The sequence below is a fragment of the Setaria italica genome, chromosome III (genome assembly GCF_000263155.2).
Source record: "Setaria italica strain Yugu1 chromosome III, Setaria_italica_v2.0, whole genome shotgun sequence".
NCBI lineage: Eukaryota > Viridiplantae > Streptophyta > Magnoliopsida > Poales > Poaceae > Setaria > Setaria italica.
This window is the reverse complement of record NC_028452.1, coordinates 12,772,774-12,789,435: the sequence shown is the minus strand read 5'-3', so window position 1 is coordinate 12,789,435 and position 16,662 is coordinate 12,772,774. Positions and strand designations below refer to the sequence as shown.

General features: G+C 43.4%; 1 protein-coding gene and 2 pseudogenes across 1 annotated transcript; all 3 read left to right on the top strand.

Moving 5' to 3' along the window:
- The first annotated feature begins 417 nt into the window (after window positions 1-417).
- On the top strand, window positions 418-5,595 carry LOC101756337 (putative leucine-rich repeat receptor-like protein kinase At2g19210). The gene is made up of 13 exons (XM_004963587.2): window positions 418-559; window positions 717-1,269; window positions 1,376-1,875; window positions 1,957-2,095; window positions 2,824-2,895; window positions 2,992-3,063; window positions 3,147-3,227; window positions 3,342-3,502; window positions 3,593-3,879; window positions 3,954-4,080; window positions 4,230-4,298; window positions 4,646-4,838; window positions 4,931-5,595. The coding sequence occupies exons 1-13, from the start codon at window positions 457-459 to the stop codon at window positions 5,433-5,435; spliced, it is 2,862 nt and encodes a 953-aa protein (XP_004963644.2). The 5' UTR covers window positions 418-456; the 3' UTR covers window positions 5,436-5,595.
- Window positions 5,596-8,831: 3,236 nt separating this feature from the next.
- On the top strand, window positions 8,832-12,678 carry LOC101755933 (annotated as a pseudogene).
- A 457-nt stretch (window positions 12,679-13,135) lies between these two features.
- Window positions 13,136-14,590, top strand: LOC111255681 (annotated as a pseudogene).
- The last annotated feature ends 2,072 nt before the right edge of the window (window positions 14,591-16,662 follow it).

The following is a 16,662-nucleotide window of genomic DNA, read 5'->3' as shown; positions in this document are numbered from 1 at the left end:
AGCAATTATATTCTTTTTTTCGTTTCAAAAAAAATTATATTCTTTTTTTCCTTTGATAGCATAAACCTGTGGGAGCATTTGACAATTGTTCATCGTCTAATGGAGTCAATATATATGCATAGAGGTTGGCTACCTTGCTTGTGCAATGAAGCATTCGATCATTTAAATGCCGAGAACAATGGCAGCAACGCTGTGGTTGCTGCTGCTTTGTACTGTATAAAAATGTGCTGACCTGATTAATTTTTCTGTAATGCTGATGCGATTAGTGTGCTAAGCAACTGGTATTAGTTTTCCACCCCTTATGATAGAGGCTTCTGGGAGAATTGGTACGTACTTGTTCACCATCTAGATCGACTAGACTAGGATTTGCTACGAATATAAGGGGTACCTACTGGTAGTTAGAAGCACAAACAAATAGCTTGTTTGGCTGCTATCTTGAGAAATTGAACAATCACAATGACGGAAAGAATGGTGGCAACGTCGTGGCTGCTGCTTATCGGTCTCGCTGCCGCTGCCATCGCTGGGGTACTTCAAGCTCGAGCACAGCCCGACAACATTGGTATGCTACTATGCTCGACATCCCTTCGATATGTTTCCACAACGTTTCAGATCCTATGCACTGCATGTATATGATAATATGAACTACACAACACATCTCCATGTGCGCCCATCCATGCACGATTGAATCGAATAGCGAGAGGTATCGTGCGTTGCAGGTTTCATCAGCATAGACTGTGGCCTGCCGGGGACGGCGAACTCCGTGGACGACGCCACCAAGCTGTCGTACGCCCCGGACGCCGCCTTCACCGACGCTGGTTCGAACCAGAACATCTCGGTCGAGTACGTCACGTCGACTCTCGCCAAGCGCTACCTCAACGTGCGCAGCTTCCCCGACGGCGCGCGCAACTGCTACACGCTCCGCTCCCTCGTGGCGGGGCTCAAGTACCTCCTCCGCGCCGAGTTCAGGTACGGCAACTACGACGGCCTCAACAGGCCGCCCATCTTCGACCTCTACGCCGGCGTCAACTTCTGGAGCAGGGTGAACGTCTCGAGCCCGGAAACCGTGCACAGGCTGGAGGCCATCGTCGTCGTGCCGGACGAGTACGTGCACGTTTGCCTGGTGAACACCGGTTCAGGAACGCCGTTCATCTCCGTGCTGGAGCTGAGGCCGCTCAAGAGCTCGCTCTACCCGCAAGCGAACGCGACGCAGGGCCTGGTCTTGTTCGCGAGGATCAACTTCGGGCACACCAATGCTACTGACATTGTCAGGTGAGCAAAAAAGATACCAGCACCAGCACATCACTCCTGGTCCAATCAATCCACGATCGAAGTACGTACACGGAATTCTTGACATCGAAGGCAATCGATTTGCTAGGTATCCTGATGATCCGCGGGACAGGTTATGGCTCCCTTTGTTCGACGCCACCCTCTGGGACGTGATGTCGACGACGGACAGGGTGCAGAACCTGAACAACGACAAATTCGAGGCGCCGTCCAAGGTGATGCAGACAGCGATCATCCCGCGCAACGCATCCAACAACATCACGTTCTTCTGGGGCTCCACGCCGCAGCCCAGGGACCCGACGCCGGGGTACATCGTCATCATGCACTTCTCCGAGCTCCATCTCCTGACCGGGAACGCCGTGCGCGAGTTCTTCCTCGAGACCAACGACGTGGTCTGGAGGTCCTCGCTTGGTTTCAGGCCAGACTACCTTTTGTCTGACGCCTTCTACACCACAGCTCCCTTGCCAGCCGCCGCTCGGTACACCGTCAACATCAACGCCACCGCCAACTCGACGCTCCCGCCTTTCATCAACGCCGTCGAGGTTTACTCCGTCATCTCCACCGCCAACGCCGCAACGGACTCCTCGGACGGTAGGTACATGTAGACTGTCACATACTCCAGTAGTTGGGCATGCATGGTACTAGCAAGTAACCTGTGGGTGCACTTAACAGTATCTGCCATCACGGCCATCAAGGCCAAGTATCGGGTGAAGAAGAACTGGGCGGGTGACCCGTGTGGTCCGAAGACTTTCGCCTGGGATGGGTTGACTTGCAGTTATGGCATATCCAGTCATTCGAGAATCACCGGCGTGTAAGTACTCACTCACAATAAGTGATGGTTTGGATGATGTTTCATACTAGACACTAAAACATAATAACTTTGACTATGCCTCTTCGTTGCAATACATGAAGAAAACATAAGAAATGCATACTGACAGTTTGAGGGTTGTACTTTTTCTGAAACTATCTTTCGAGATAAATCCCTCTTCAGTTATAAATAATAAAAATTATATTTTACTCCATCTTTATTTTGTCCACATCAAGACCCCGGGTTCTAACCAACAAACTGACTATTTGAGGGAGTCAAGGAGGGGACTTTTTCTTTTTTTTCCCAGTATCCAAATCCAATACATAAAAGTTAATTTGTAACAAAAAATTCAAATGTTTGTTTCTGAACGGAGGGTTTTGTGTATAGAACATTAACGTGTACCCAAGACTCATGACAATTGACAATGCAGGAACCAAATCATCGGTCTGTTTATGACCTTTCTTCTATTGAAAAATTAAGAGAAGGAAGAAAGAGTCCTGCGTTTAACTCCTATTCAAATATATTTATAAAATGCAAAACATTAAGAAGTTATCAATTACTTTTCAAGACAACTCCACATAATAACTATCATGTTTCTAAATTAAATATACAAAAGTTACCTAGAGTCAAATAAGTTCGAAAACTTTGATGGGATAAGGACTGGTTATTAGTATCTTAGAAAACCGGATGGGAGAAGCTATGATTAAGCAGAATTGTCGGATATTTTGCAGAAATATATCCTTTAGCGGCCTGGATGGCGATATATCATCTTCTTTCGCAAATCTCAAGGCCGTCCAATATTTGTATGTGTTAAGTTCTTGATATATTTCAACCTCATAATGGATCCATACAAGTAACAAAATATGTTAAATACCATGGTCCATATATTTATGTTGCAGGGATCTGTCACATAACAACTTGACCGGCTCAATTCCGGACGCGCTTTCACAATTACCATCACTAACAGTTCTGTAAGTTGCTGACTTCGAATGTTTTTCACCTGATCCTCCGGCCCTCACGTTGACTCACACCAGTAGCATTTCGTTTCTTTCAGAGATTTCACAAGCAACCAGCTGAGTGGATCAATTCCCATTGGACTTCTCAAAAGAATTCAAGATGGCTCCCTAACTCTACGGTGGATTATTATCTGAATCTATTTTGGTTTTGTGAAGTATATTGACACTTTGATTGAAACAGTTTTAATATTGACACTTTATTGAAACAGTTTTCATTTTATTCATGTTTGTAGATATGGCAATAACCCAAACCTTTGCACCAACGCCGATTCATGTAAGCCGCCAAAGGGGAAGAGCAAACTTTCCATCTACATTGCTGTCCCTGTAGTTCTGGTTCTGGTGATAGTATCAGGGGTAGCACTATTCTTTCTCTTCATGAGACGAAAAAAGCAAGGTAACACGCATCAGTATGTCTATGCCCCTTGCAATTTTGCCACATCCTGAACAAATATTGATGTCTGTTGTTGTTGTATGTGCCGTTCAGGATCTACGTCGACGAAAAACACCGTGAGGCCTCAAAACGAACCACCGATGAGCTATGCACCAGCACCACTGCCACCAGGTGATGTGCACGAGCAGAGCTCGTTGCACCTTGAGAACCGCAGGTTCACGTACAAGGAGCTGGAGATGATCACAAATAACTTCCAGCACGTGCTTGGTCGAGGAGGGTTCGGGAAAGTTTATAATGGCTTCTTGGAGGATGGCACTCAAGTGGCCGTCAAGCTGCGTTCTCAGTCTTCTAACCAGGGTGTCAAAGAGTTTCTCTCGGAGGTAGAATTTGAATCAAGATTCTTTTTTGGAACGTCACTGCGGAATTTGATCACTCAGGCCGATCATTTGTTCAGGCTCAGATCTTAACACGGATTCATCACAAGAACCTCGTTTCCATGATCGGTTACTGCAAGGATGGGCAGTACATGGCACTTGTATACGAGTACATGTCAGAAGGCACCCTACGACAGCAGATTGCAGGTATGTCATACGCGAGATGTTAAGAGTTCAGCTTGCACGGCGCACCTTAATACATCAAACTGCCGAGATTTTAGTGTTATTCATCTATAGGGTCATTTCTGAAGTGCCTCTGTTGCTACGAGTTTCTCATTACATCGATTCGTTTGCAGGAAATGGCCGCCACGGAAAACGCTTAACCTGGAGGCAGAGGCTTCGAATTTCACTGGACTCAGCTCAAGGTATTGTAAAATACACTAAGAAACATGCCATCCACATGTCATAAGTTTGCCACTTTATTGTTTGTATCACTACCATGCTCACATGCCATCCAATGAATGAACAAAAAAAAGGGAATACACATAGCATCTGTGATCTTTCCCCATTGTCTCTGTAGTCCATTAGCGTTCACATCAACAACCTATAGGGTTTGCTGTGAGTGTTTATATATCGGGTGAACCACTTAATTAGCAAGTTTAGTGACATGGTACTGTATATTAATAGTTTGGGTTTATGAATTTAATTTGTAGGCCAATTGATAATGAAGTTATGTTTTTTACTTCAAGCATGAACAATAATGTACTTGTAGGGTTGGAGTATCTTCACAAGGGGTGCAACCCACCTCTCATTCATAGGGACGTGAAGGCAACTAACATTCTATTGAATGCGAAACTGGAGGCCAAGATTGCTGACTTCGGCTTGTCCAAGGTTTTCAATCATGACGATGAAACTCGGATATCCATGAACACTCTCGTTGGTACACCCGGATACGTCGATCCAGAGTATGATAATCAAGTGCCCCATTGCCATCTCTCTCAAACTTTCCATTGCACTCTAATGGTGAGCTATACGTGCATGTAACCTAAACTTTCAGGTACCAGGCAACTGTGCAACCAACAACCAAGAGTGATGTTTACAGCTTTGGTGTTGTGCTGTTGGAGCTGGTCACAGGCAGGCAGGCCATCTTGTCCGACCCGGATCCTACCAGCATCATCCAATGGGTGCGGCGTCGCTTGGCACGAGGCAACATTGAGGACGTTGTTGACACGCGAATGCATGGAGAGTATGATGTCAATAGTGTGTGGAAGGTCGCTGATATTGCACTCAAGTGCACCATGCAAGCACCAGTGCAACGACCTACAATGACCGACGTGGTGGCGCAATTGCAGGAATGCCTCGAGCTCGAGGAGGGGCACCGCACTGGAGGTGGTAGAAGGGGCAGCTTCTATACCGGCAGCAACAGTGACTTCGACTTGGGCTATAATGCGTACACTACTGATAGCCAGTCAACTGACGTGAGCCAGACCAGCATCGCATTTGAGATGGATCATAACTTTGGGAAGACGTCAAGAATGGGTGGAGGTCCTGTTGCACGATAAGGCTCTTCTTGGGTGTTTCAGTGGTGTTATTACACCAAGCTAAAGCAAGTTTGAGTATGTACAAAGATTCAACATTATAAGTGTGTGCAGTTTTGCCTTTACAAAGGATTGTATGCAGCAATTATTATTATTATTATTATTATTATTATTATTATTATTATTATTATTATTATTATTATTTGTTGCAAGACCTTGGAATCATGATCATTCAGCTGAGCCTATTTCCAGAACCTTAGAGGGGCATACAAAATTATGGTAATGCTACATAAGAGGCCCACGGGAACTGCATTTAATTTTGACAACTATAATTCCTTTTTAAAAAAAAAATCAAAAGACTAACCGTTGTAGGTATTATTTTTTACTGAAGTCAGCAGGGGAAGCTCCTACCTATTTTTTGTTAATTTCAGACCCGTTTAATTCGCTCCCACGGGAAGTCAAACACGGAATTGCTAGGTGCTACTCAGGTGCTCTAACCACTAGGCTACATGCCCTTTCGCTGTTGTAGGTATGGTTGAAAGCAGAGAATGATTTGATCTGTTGGCTGATGGTATTTCTTCAGTAATATACGGAGATGTGTTGGCATATCAAATGTACAAAGGTTCAGACATTATAAGTGTCCCTGTGTGCAGTTTTGCCCTAAAAGGAGTATATCCCATGTTATTTCCCCAAAACACGTTATTTCAGTTGTGCCTGTTAATCAGCAAGTGCAAATGCAAACAAATATCTGTATATGTATCAATGTATGTCCTTCTAAATTCTAATTTTGTATAGTCAATCGGTTTTGCACAAGAAAAGATTAACATAATGTAAGGCGTCCCATGTTCAAACTTAGAAACAAAAGGGGACCATGTAGCTTACGGTTGAGAAAAACTGAACAAAGAGCAGGGAAGCGGCAGCAACGGCGTAGCGGTGCTGCTGGGCATGGCCGTGGGCATGGAGCAGCTAATGCCGAGGAGAAGCAGCCAATTAGCGTCAGAGTGGGCAAGGGCAAGGCAAACCCAATTGCCCCTGTCTTCCGATTGGCAAGAACATGGTCACATATGAGGTAGAATCAAGTAATCAGCTCATTTCAATCGGAAATAATAGCTATTCTTCAGGAACTCGGATGTGAAGTTCTTGCTAGAGCACCAAGAGGACCTTGAAATGATTGGTTCTTTGGTAGTAGACCCATGTGTTAATGAATTATGTTATGATGTCAAAAAAAGACTACTAACTTGTATTGAGATGTACCATCTTAATTAAACCTTTAAACCGTCGTTTATAGACGTTTGTGTTTTTATTGCTGTAATTTCAATATAAACATGACATGTGAATGATATTTGTTGTCACGAGTCCAACCCACCTAAAATTTTGAGCGAGCTCCGCCAATGAAGCAGAGGCCCGCCGGTCAGCGTTCCCGTAGCTTACAACGTTTCAGGAAAAAATATTGATAGGAATTCATTTTCTCGTGTAAAACGCCATATCAAATGGTTTGATGTATGCTCCGTGAAAGCAAGTACCACCTACTGTTACAGGGCTACAAAACGTGCTTGCAAAATTATCGACGACAGTGAAAACGGAGAGTAGCTTTGTCAATCAAGTATAATGCAATGTTGGGAAGTTTTGAATCTTAATGTCTAAGCAGGCTTGCAGCTTCTCCAAGTGCTGGAGTCGCTCAGGCAACAGATTAATGAGGGTTTTTTAATGGAAGTTACAGTACCATTTTACTGTCCTGGAGCATATGGACCACTCGAAATAATACAATTTTCAAGCAAAGACGACCAACAATTGATATATGCAAAGATATCTTCAAATTTGAGTTTGCTATGGTCATCCATCGAGTAATAAAGAGAAAAATATTCCCTCAGGATGGCTAGAAGCGCTTTTGTAGCTTTCATTTTTTTCCTTTTCTATGATGTAACTCTCTTTTTTTCCCAATATTAATATATAATTAGTAGGGATCCCTCCTGTTTCGTAAAAAACATTTTAAAAATATTATTTGGTTCCCCTTTGACTTGATTTCATCCAATTTGTGTTACGACTCCTTGAACAAAACACTATCTTAATCTGATGACGTGTAAAGAAAAATCTCATATACATGGTACATAGCAACCTTGGTCATTGCACACATAGATTCTTTTCCCCCAGAAAGAAATTTTTGGCCTGCGATTTCCAGAGCGGAGAAGAAGTCACAAGTCAGCTACCCGTAGGCCCACTGCCATCCAATCAGTTAATCTCTTGTATTGTCATTACATAGCAACTGACCTCATACCGGTCCCACCAAGAGTTAGCCAACGATCAATGGCTATTGAAAGGCCCACTTACCAGGAACTGGTTTGTGTATGTTTTCCCAGGGGCATCGACGACCTACGCTATGTCAATGGGCAAGCGTTGTAGCGGATAGGAATGTGCTGGTATTGCCTTTCTTTTTTGTGTGTGGGGCAGTACTGATGATGCAATCAATGTTCTTAGCAATCTTTCTTAACAGAAACCTTTGGGACAGTGAGAGCATTGACAATTTTTCATGGTTGCAATATACTGAACATAAGCATTGCCAAGCTTTTTCAATATCCACTTTATTTAGAATGATTTAAGAAAACAAACTGAGAATCTCTGGCAATTTCCAATGATGTCATGCCGGTTACAGAAGGGCTCACTTCTAAGAGACTTAATTACTCCCTCCGTTCCAAATTGCAGGTCGTTTTGTTATGCATCTAGATATAAATTATGCACCTAAAAATACCAAAACGACCTACAATTTAGGACGGGGGAGTATTATAGTACTCCATCTGTTTTTTAAATATATAATATTTATGACAAGTTAATTGATTCATTAGTTGAACTAATTTTCTTTTCGATCATAAGGATATCGAACGCGTACAATCATAAGAAGTACTCCCTCCGTCTCAAATTACTATTCGTTTTAGCTTTTCTAGATGCATATAGCCTTTGACATGAACCTAGATATATATTATTTTTATTATTTTTAGATACATATTAAAAGTTATGTATTTAGAAAATCCAAAACGAGTAGTAATTTAGAATGGAGGGAGTATATATCACAAATAAATCGCTATATACAAAGTATCCGCATGTATAAATCGTTTGACACCAGGATTGAGGCGCTGGTTGATATACAAAAGTTGTATCCTCACACTTCCACTTACAGATAACCGCACTAAAAAGTTGGTTCTCCACTAGGGCAAGCTTCTCTGTACTGGAACAAAAATGTGCTGACCTGATTTTTTTTTTTAATGCTGATGCGATCAATGTGCTAAGCAATCGGTACTTGTTCAGCATCTAGGCTAGACTAGGATAATTTGCTACGTATATAAGGGGTACCTAGTAGGCTAGCACATCGAGTTAAAAGCACAAACAGCTTGTTTGGCTGCATGCTTGAGAAATTGAGCGATCACAATGCCGGAAAGAATGGTGGCAACGTCGTGGTTGCTGCTTATCGGCCTCGCCGCCGCTGCCACCGCCGTGGTACTTCAAGCTCGTGCACAGCCCGACAGCATCGGTATGCTTAACATCTCGAGGTTTTCAGAACATTCAGATCTTACCACTAGTTGAGAATTGGCCTTTAGTCCCGGTTGGCAGGGTGCAAATCTCCCAAAAATCCATCCGGGATAAACCTATCGGGACAAAAGGGGGGTCCTCCCATGTTCCCAGGAGGCCCCCCCACACGCGCAAGTCACGAGTCACATGAAATATGCGCGTGCGCGGTTCGTGGGATTCGAACCCACAACCTCCAGCCTCGCGTGTAGCTTCCTTACCATCACACCTACACACCACATCTAACTATGTAGGGGATGCTATCCTTTTGTATTAACTCGTGGGGACCCTTTTATCCCGGTTGGTGTTTCAAACCGGGATAAAAGGTCTCCCAGGGTCTTTTTTTCCCACTAGCCTTTGCAACCGGAATAAAAGGTCCCGCTTGGTGAGCCCCCACCAGTGACCGAGCTTTAGTCCCGGTTGGTGAACCTTTTATCCCGAGCCAACTTTAAACCGGAACAAAAGGGACGCATCGAAAGCCAATTCTCTACTAGTGTACGTACTGCATGTTTATTGTTTAGATGGCATGACAACACAGCTCGCTGTGCGTCCATGCACGATTGAACAACGAGGGATATTTCGCGGTTTCAGGTTTCATCAGCATAGACTGTGGCCTGCCGGGGACGGCGAACTCCGTGGACGACGCCACCAAGCTGTCGTACGCCCCGGACGCCGCCTTCACCGACGCCGGCTCGAACGAGAACATCTCGGTGGAGTACGTCACGCCGACTCTCGCCAAGCGCTACCTCAACGTGCGCAGCTTCCCGGACGGCGAGCGCAACTGCTACACGCTCCGGTCCCTCGTGGCGGGGCTCAAGTACCTCCTCCGCGCCGAGTTCAGGTACGGCAACTACGACGGCCTCAACAGGCCGCCCATCTTCGACCTCTACGCCGGCGTCAACTTCTGGAGCAGGGTGAACGTCTCGAGCCCGGACGGCCTGGAGAGCCTGGAGGCCATCGTCGTGGTGCCGGACGACTACGTGCAGGTTTGCCTGGTGAACACCGGTTCCGGGACGCCATTCATCTCCGCGCTGGAGCTCAGGCCGCTCAAGAGCTCGCTCTACGAGCAAGCGAACGCGACGCAGGGCCTGGTCCTGTTCGCCCGGCGAAACTTCGGGCCAACCGATGCTACGGACATTATTAGGTGAGTAAGTAAAAACCTGTGTTTATCCATGTATATACAGCAATCAAATCCGATAAACGGCGCGAGATTCTTGACCTCGAAAACAATTGGTTGCTGGCTAGGTACCCTGACGATCCACGCGACAGGGTATGGCTCCCTTTGGTCAATACCGCCATGTGGGATGTGATATCGACGACGAACAAGGTGCAGAACCTAGACAAGGACCCGTTCGAGGCGCCGTCCAAGGTGATGCAGACAGCGATCACCCCGCGGAACGGATCCGACAACATCACGCTGTTCTGGGACTCGGAGCCGCAGCCCAGGTTTCCGACGCCGGGGTACATCCTCATCTTGCACTTCTCCGAGCTCCGGCTCCTGCCCAGCAACGCCGTGCGCGAGTTCCTCATCGAGGTCAACGAGGTGCTGTGGCGGACCTCGCTTGGTTCCACTAGTATCAGGCCAGACTACCTGTACTCCGACTCCTTCTACAGAACTGCTCCCTTACTGGCCGCCGCTCGGTACACCGTCCACATCAACGCCACCGTCAACTCGACGCTGCCGCCTTTCATCAACGCCATCGAGGTTTACTCCGTCATCCCCACCACCAACGCCGCAACGGACTCCTCGGATGGTACGTGTACATATACACAGTTACACACAAAGCATGTGTGGGTGTTCATGGAAACTATAGCTAATTGGACGCAATTAACAGTATCTGCCATCATGGCCATCAAGGCGAAGTATGGGGTGCAGAAGAACTGGGCCGGTGACCCTTGTGGTCCAAAGACATTTGCCTGGGACGGGTTGACTTGCAGTTATGCCATATCCAGTCGTTCGAGAATCACCGCCATGTAAGTACTCACTAACACTCAGGGATGGTTTGGGTATTTGATACTACTAGCCACGCTAAAATTAACCTTGACAATGATTTTTTATTCTAACACATAGTACAAAAAAAGAATAAATGCATATTTTTGTGAAACTACCTTTCGAGATAAATATCATTTTAAAATAATAAAACGTATATTTTACTCCATCTTTATTTCTGTGACAATCTGAATGTTTGAGTGAGTCAAAGGGACCTTTTCTTTTTCCAATATCCAATTCCAATACATAAAAGATAGTTTTAATAAAAATTTCAAACAGTTGACTAGAAGCGGTCTAAAACAATATTTATTTGTGGATGCAGGGTGTTTGTATACAACATTAACTTGTGCTCAAGACTCATGACAATTGCAAGATAGGAACCAAATTATTAGTCTACTTATGACCTTTATTCTATTATAAAAACTTCAAAGAAGGAACAAGAAAGTTAGTATTTTTAACTTTGAAAAGTAACTTAAGTTATTATAACTCCCTTTCGCATTTAACGCCTATTCAAATATATTTTAAAATACAATAATTTTTTGAGATTATGAAATTACTTTTCAAGACAAATCCACATTTTTGAAAACTTTGATGGGATCTAGTCGAAGGCATCATGTATTTGGGACAAGAGGGAGCTGTTATTAGTATCTAAGAAAAGCAGGATGGGAGAAGCCATGGTTAAGCTGAATTATAATATTGTCGGATATTTTGCAGAAATATATCCTTTAGTGGACTGGATGGTGATATATCGTCTTCTTTCGCAAATCTCAAGGCTGTCCAATATTTGTATGTGTGAAGATTTTGATTTATTTCAACCTTGTAATGGATCAATGTAACAAAATATGTGAAATATACCATGGTCAATATATTTATGTTGCAGGGATCTGTCACATAACAACTTGACTGGCTCAATTCCAGACGCCCTTTCACAATTACCATCACTAACAGTTCTGTAAGTTGCTCACTACAAACATTTTTCACCTGATTCGCCGCCCGCGTTGACTCACACCAATAGCATTTTGTTTCTTTCAGAGATTTGACAAGCAACCGGCTGAGCGGATCAATTACCCCTGGACTTCTCAAAAAAATTCAAGATGGTTGACTAGATCTACGGTCGATTATATGATTCTATTTTGATTTCGCGTGTCAAATTAATATAAACACTTTTATCGAAATAGTTGTTAATATTGATGATTGTATTCAATTAGTTTCTATCTTATTCATGTTTGTAGATATGGCAATAACCCAAACCTTTGCACTAACGCCGATTCATGTAAGCCGCCAAAGAGGAAGAGCAAGCTTGCCATCTACATTGCTATCCCTGTAGTTCTGGTTGTGCTGATAATATTAGTGATCGCACTACTGTTTCTCTTCCTGAGACGGAAAAAGCAAGGTGACATGCATCAAACTGTATGCTGATCTAGCAATTTCCCCACCCTGAATGTAGCTGATGTGTGTTGTATGTGCCACTCAGGATCAACCTCGACGAACCATAATACCGTGAAGCCTCAAAGCGAGATGCCGATGAGCTATGCATCAGCGCCACTGCCACAAGGTGATACGTACACGCAGAGCTCGTTGCACCTCGAGAACCGTAGGTTCACGTACAAGGAGCTGGAGATGATCACGAATAACTTCCAGGATGATGATAGAGGCAACCAGATTGATGGCTAGATGCTTCTGATTTTTGTGAGAATTTTTATAATTCTACCCTTTTTTCTAGTGTGTATTAACGTGGATATTTTATAAGGAGTTTTCAATTAGTAATAGTAAGATTTATTATTGTCACTTATATCCTCAAATTATTAGTTTACAGTTTTGTGTCTTTAACTTATTAAGTAGTTCATCTTAATGGCTTAGTCCAAACTATTACAATCAATATTAATACGACTACATGGCATCTAAGTGTCATCCATGTCCTAATTATGAAACTTCATCATTAATATTACTTCCATGTCTCATGTGTCATCTAATGAACAAACAAATTTATGGAATCCAAATAGCATCTCCTATGATCATCTCTGCAGCTCACGTCTTATTAGCACCCAAATCAGTAGAACATGTCTTGTTAGTGTTCGCATCAACAACCAAAAGTATTTACAATGGGCTTTTGAATCTTGGGTGGACCACTTTGCATATCAAGAGACATGAGAGTGTAAATTAGTTTGGAGCCTAAATGACAAACATCAAACAATTTAGGGGTTGATGTTGATGGTACATTTTACTATTTACATCTTTATATTAATCTGCATGGCAATTGATATTTGAGTTTTGATTTTGCTGGAAGCGTGAACACTAATATACTTGTAGGGTTGGAGTATCTGCACAAGGGGTGCAACCCACCTCTTATTCATAGGGATGTGAAGGCAACTAATATCTTATTGAACACAAAACTGGAGGCCAAGATTGCTGACTTTGGCTTGTCCAACCGCTTTCAACCTTGATAACGAAGCTGGTGTATCAACGAATACTCTCGTTGGTACACCTGGATATGTTGATCCAGAGTATGTCAATTAAGTGCCCACTATCAAATCTCTTAAAATTTTCATTGCCCTCTAATTGTAATCTATCTGCGCACACAACCAAACTTTTAGGTACCAGGCAACTATGCAGCCAACAACAAAGAATGATATTTATAGCTTTGGTATTGTGCTACTGGAGCTGGTCACAGGGAGGCAGCCCATCCTATCTGACCCGGAGCCCACAAGCATCATCTAATGGGTGCGCCGGCGCTTGGCACGAGGCAACATTGAGGACATTGTTGACAAGTGAATGCGTGGCGAGTATGATGTTAACAGTGTGTGGAAGGTCACAGATATCGCACTAAAGTGCACCATGCAAGCGCCGGTGCAACGATCTACAATGACCGATGTGGTGGCGCAGTTGCAGGAATGCCTCGAGCTCGAGGAGGGGCGTCGAACTGGAGGTGGTAGAATGGGCAGTTTCTACACCCGCAGCAGCAGTGACCTTGACTTGGGCTATAATGCATATGCGGTTGAAAGCCAGTCGACTGACGTGAGCCAGACCAGCACTGCATTTGAGATGGAGCATAATTTTGGGAAGGTGCCAAGAATGGGCACAGGTCCTGTTGCACGATAATGCTCTTCTTGGGGTTTTCAATAACGTTATTACACTAAATAACGTTAAAGCAAGTTCGAGCCTACAAAGGCCCAAAGGTTGTGTGCAGTTGGGCTCTAAAAAAGGATTGCATGCAGTTTTTTTTTGTAAGACCTTGGAATCATGATCTTTCATCCGAGTTTATTTTCTGAACCTTAGAAGGGCATGCAAAATTAAGGTAAATGCACGTAATGTGTTTGCGTGGTCCGCGACAATGTGAAATAGAGGCGGCCCTCTAGCCAACATTCCCGCAGTCTGACGTAATGTGTTTGCAGGAAGCCAGAGGAACAAAAGTCTGACGGCGGGATCGTTGTTCCTGTGCAAAAATCCCAATCAAATCAAGCAGTTTGACGTAAGCTTTGTGGAAGAAAGTACGGAAGTACGTACACATAGCTTTGCGAAGTTATCCGCGATAGTGAAGATTGTAAAGGTTATTCGGTACAATGACCAGAGCAGCTTCGTCAATCATGTATAATGCAACTCGCTCCTCGCAAAAATGGTAGAAGAATGCAACTTGGGCGCTTCAAGTCAAACTGACGACTTGCAAATACAAATTCTACTTACATGATACGTAACACCTCGGTCAATGTTCATTTCTTTTTAAGGAAGGATGGTGATATTATTTGGAGTAAACAAATGGAGATGCTTGCAAGATTATCTTATTGAGACAATGACATTGAAAATGGATATATTATTTAGTAAATTACCCAAATGGCCCTTACCGTGAATCAAGTAAGAGTATAATGCAACTTGCCTGAATCCTCCGAAGGCAAAAAAATGCTTCATCTGTTCTCTAAAATATAGGTTGTTGAAGTTTTGTCCTAAGTTAAAATTCTCTAACTTCGACTAAATTTATATTAAAATAATTAACATCTATATATACTACCAAATAAACGCACCATGAAGATGTTGTAGATGCTGCTGTGCTTTTTCTATGAACTCTGTCAAAGTTAAGAAGAATGACTTAGGAGTTAGGATAGAACTAAAATGACCTAAGGTGAGTAGACTGGAAACATATTCTAAATTAATATTCTAAATTAATGTGGTAATTTCTAGAGTCATCCTTTGCGGGATGACCCAACGACTCTGATCAATATCCACTTTTTTCTTTTCTACTAGGAAGAATAGTAAATTCTTCTTTTCTGAAAAAAGGGGGAAAAAAGTGAAATGTTTCAGCGGGCTTTAAACTTGTCATGGAGTTCTAGCTAGGTCCATGAATTTTAAAATTACATATTATGAGCCTTTAGACTTGTGTTACGTTGGTATGCTAATATGGCATTGTCATCGGTCATCACCATGGACCTTGAGATTTGTTTTTAAACAAGTTAGAATTGATCGATTTTTTAAAGAAAGGATTTTCTTTAGGGTTTTTCTTTCTTATTTTTTTATTCTTTGATTTGTTTGGTGCTTGCATAGGATCCAACTTGTACTTTCCTTTTTTATTTTCTTCTTTAATTTTAATTCATCAGTAAGTAATCTCTCCACATTGGTAATGCCACATCAGCAACAATAGGAGTGTTTGGGAACTTTGAACATGCATTACATTTAACAAGTAAATGTAACAAGTTTATGGATCTCAATCTGCAGTTTCAAAATTTATAGACCTAGATGACACTCCGTCACAAGTTTAAACATAGTGTTTAAACATAGAGTGTTTCACTCGAAAAATAATTTCCAGCTTGTAATTTGGCAATTTCGGACGAAGTCACCAGTACTCATAGGTCCACTGCCACCTAATGATCGAGTTATATAGTTGCCTGTCGTACACAAATACACAATTGCTGAGATATGCTTGCTGGCCCCATCATCAAGAGTTAGTTGGCTAGCACTTAGAAAGGAGTCTCTAAAAGACGAAACCTGACCCTGCATCGGGCCAAAATCGAACCCACATTTTGCCACGTCTATAATAAACATCATCTGTTCCATCCCTGCCTTGTTTCAATCGGGCAGCCAGAAGATGAGCGCAGGTGTTCTTCCAGCACATTCCTGAACACGCGCTGCGTTGCTCGAGCTGTTGTCACGCGGTTCCATAAATCTCAGGATAATACTGACTTTCATACAGGTGCTGCATGGCTGTCGTCAGCTCGTGTCGTGAGATGTTTGGTCAAGTCCTATAACGAGCGAAACCCTCGTTTTGTGTTGCTGCGACATGCGCCTAAGGAGAAATAGCCGAGGAGAGGAGCCGAGTGACGTGCCAGCGCTACTACTTGATTGAGTGCCAGCACGTAGCTGTGCTTTCAGCAAGAATTTCACCATTGGGAGCCGGTGCCTTTCGAAGCACTTTCACGTGTGAACCGAAGTCGTCTTGCCGAACTCAAGACCCACGGAGACCTACCTATAGTGACGTCAAAGTACCAGTGAGCATGGAGGTTTGGTTAGGCTAAGGATCTATCTATAGAAAGATCTAGATCTCTATCATCATCTATCTCTATATCTAAATACTATAGAAATCGAAGCCTGTCCCCGACGACGATGCCCCCTGGGCGAAAGGAAAGGAGCCACCATTCTCTGTTTATCACCAGCTCCCATTGCCAACTCTAAATTACATGAATTTCACTAGTCCGCCAATCCAATTAGGATTCCCGT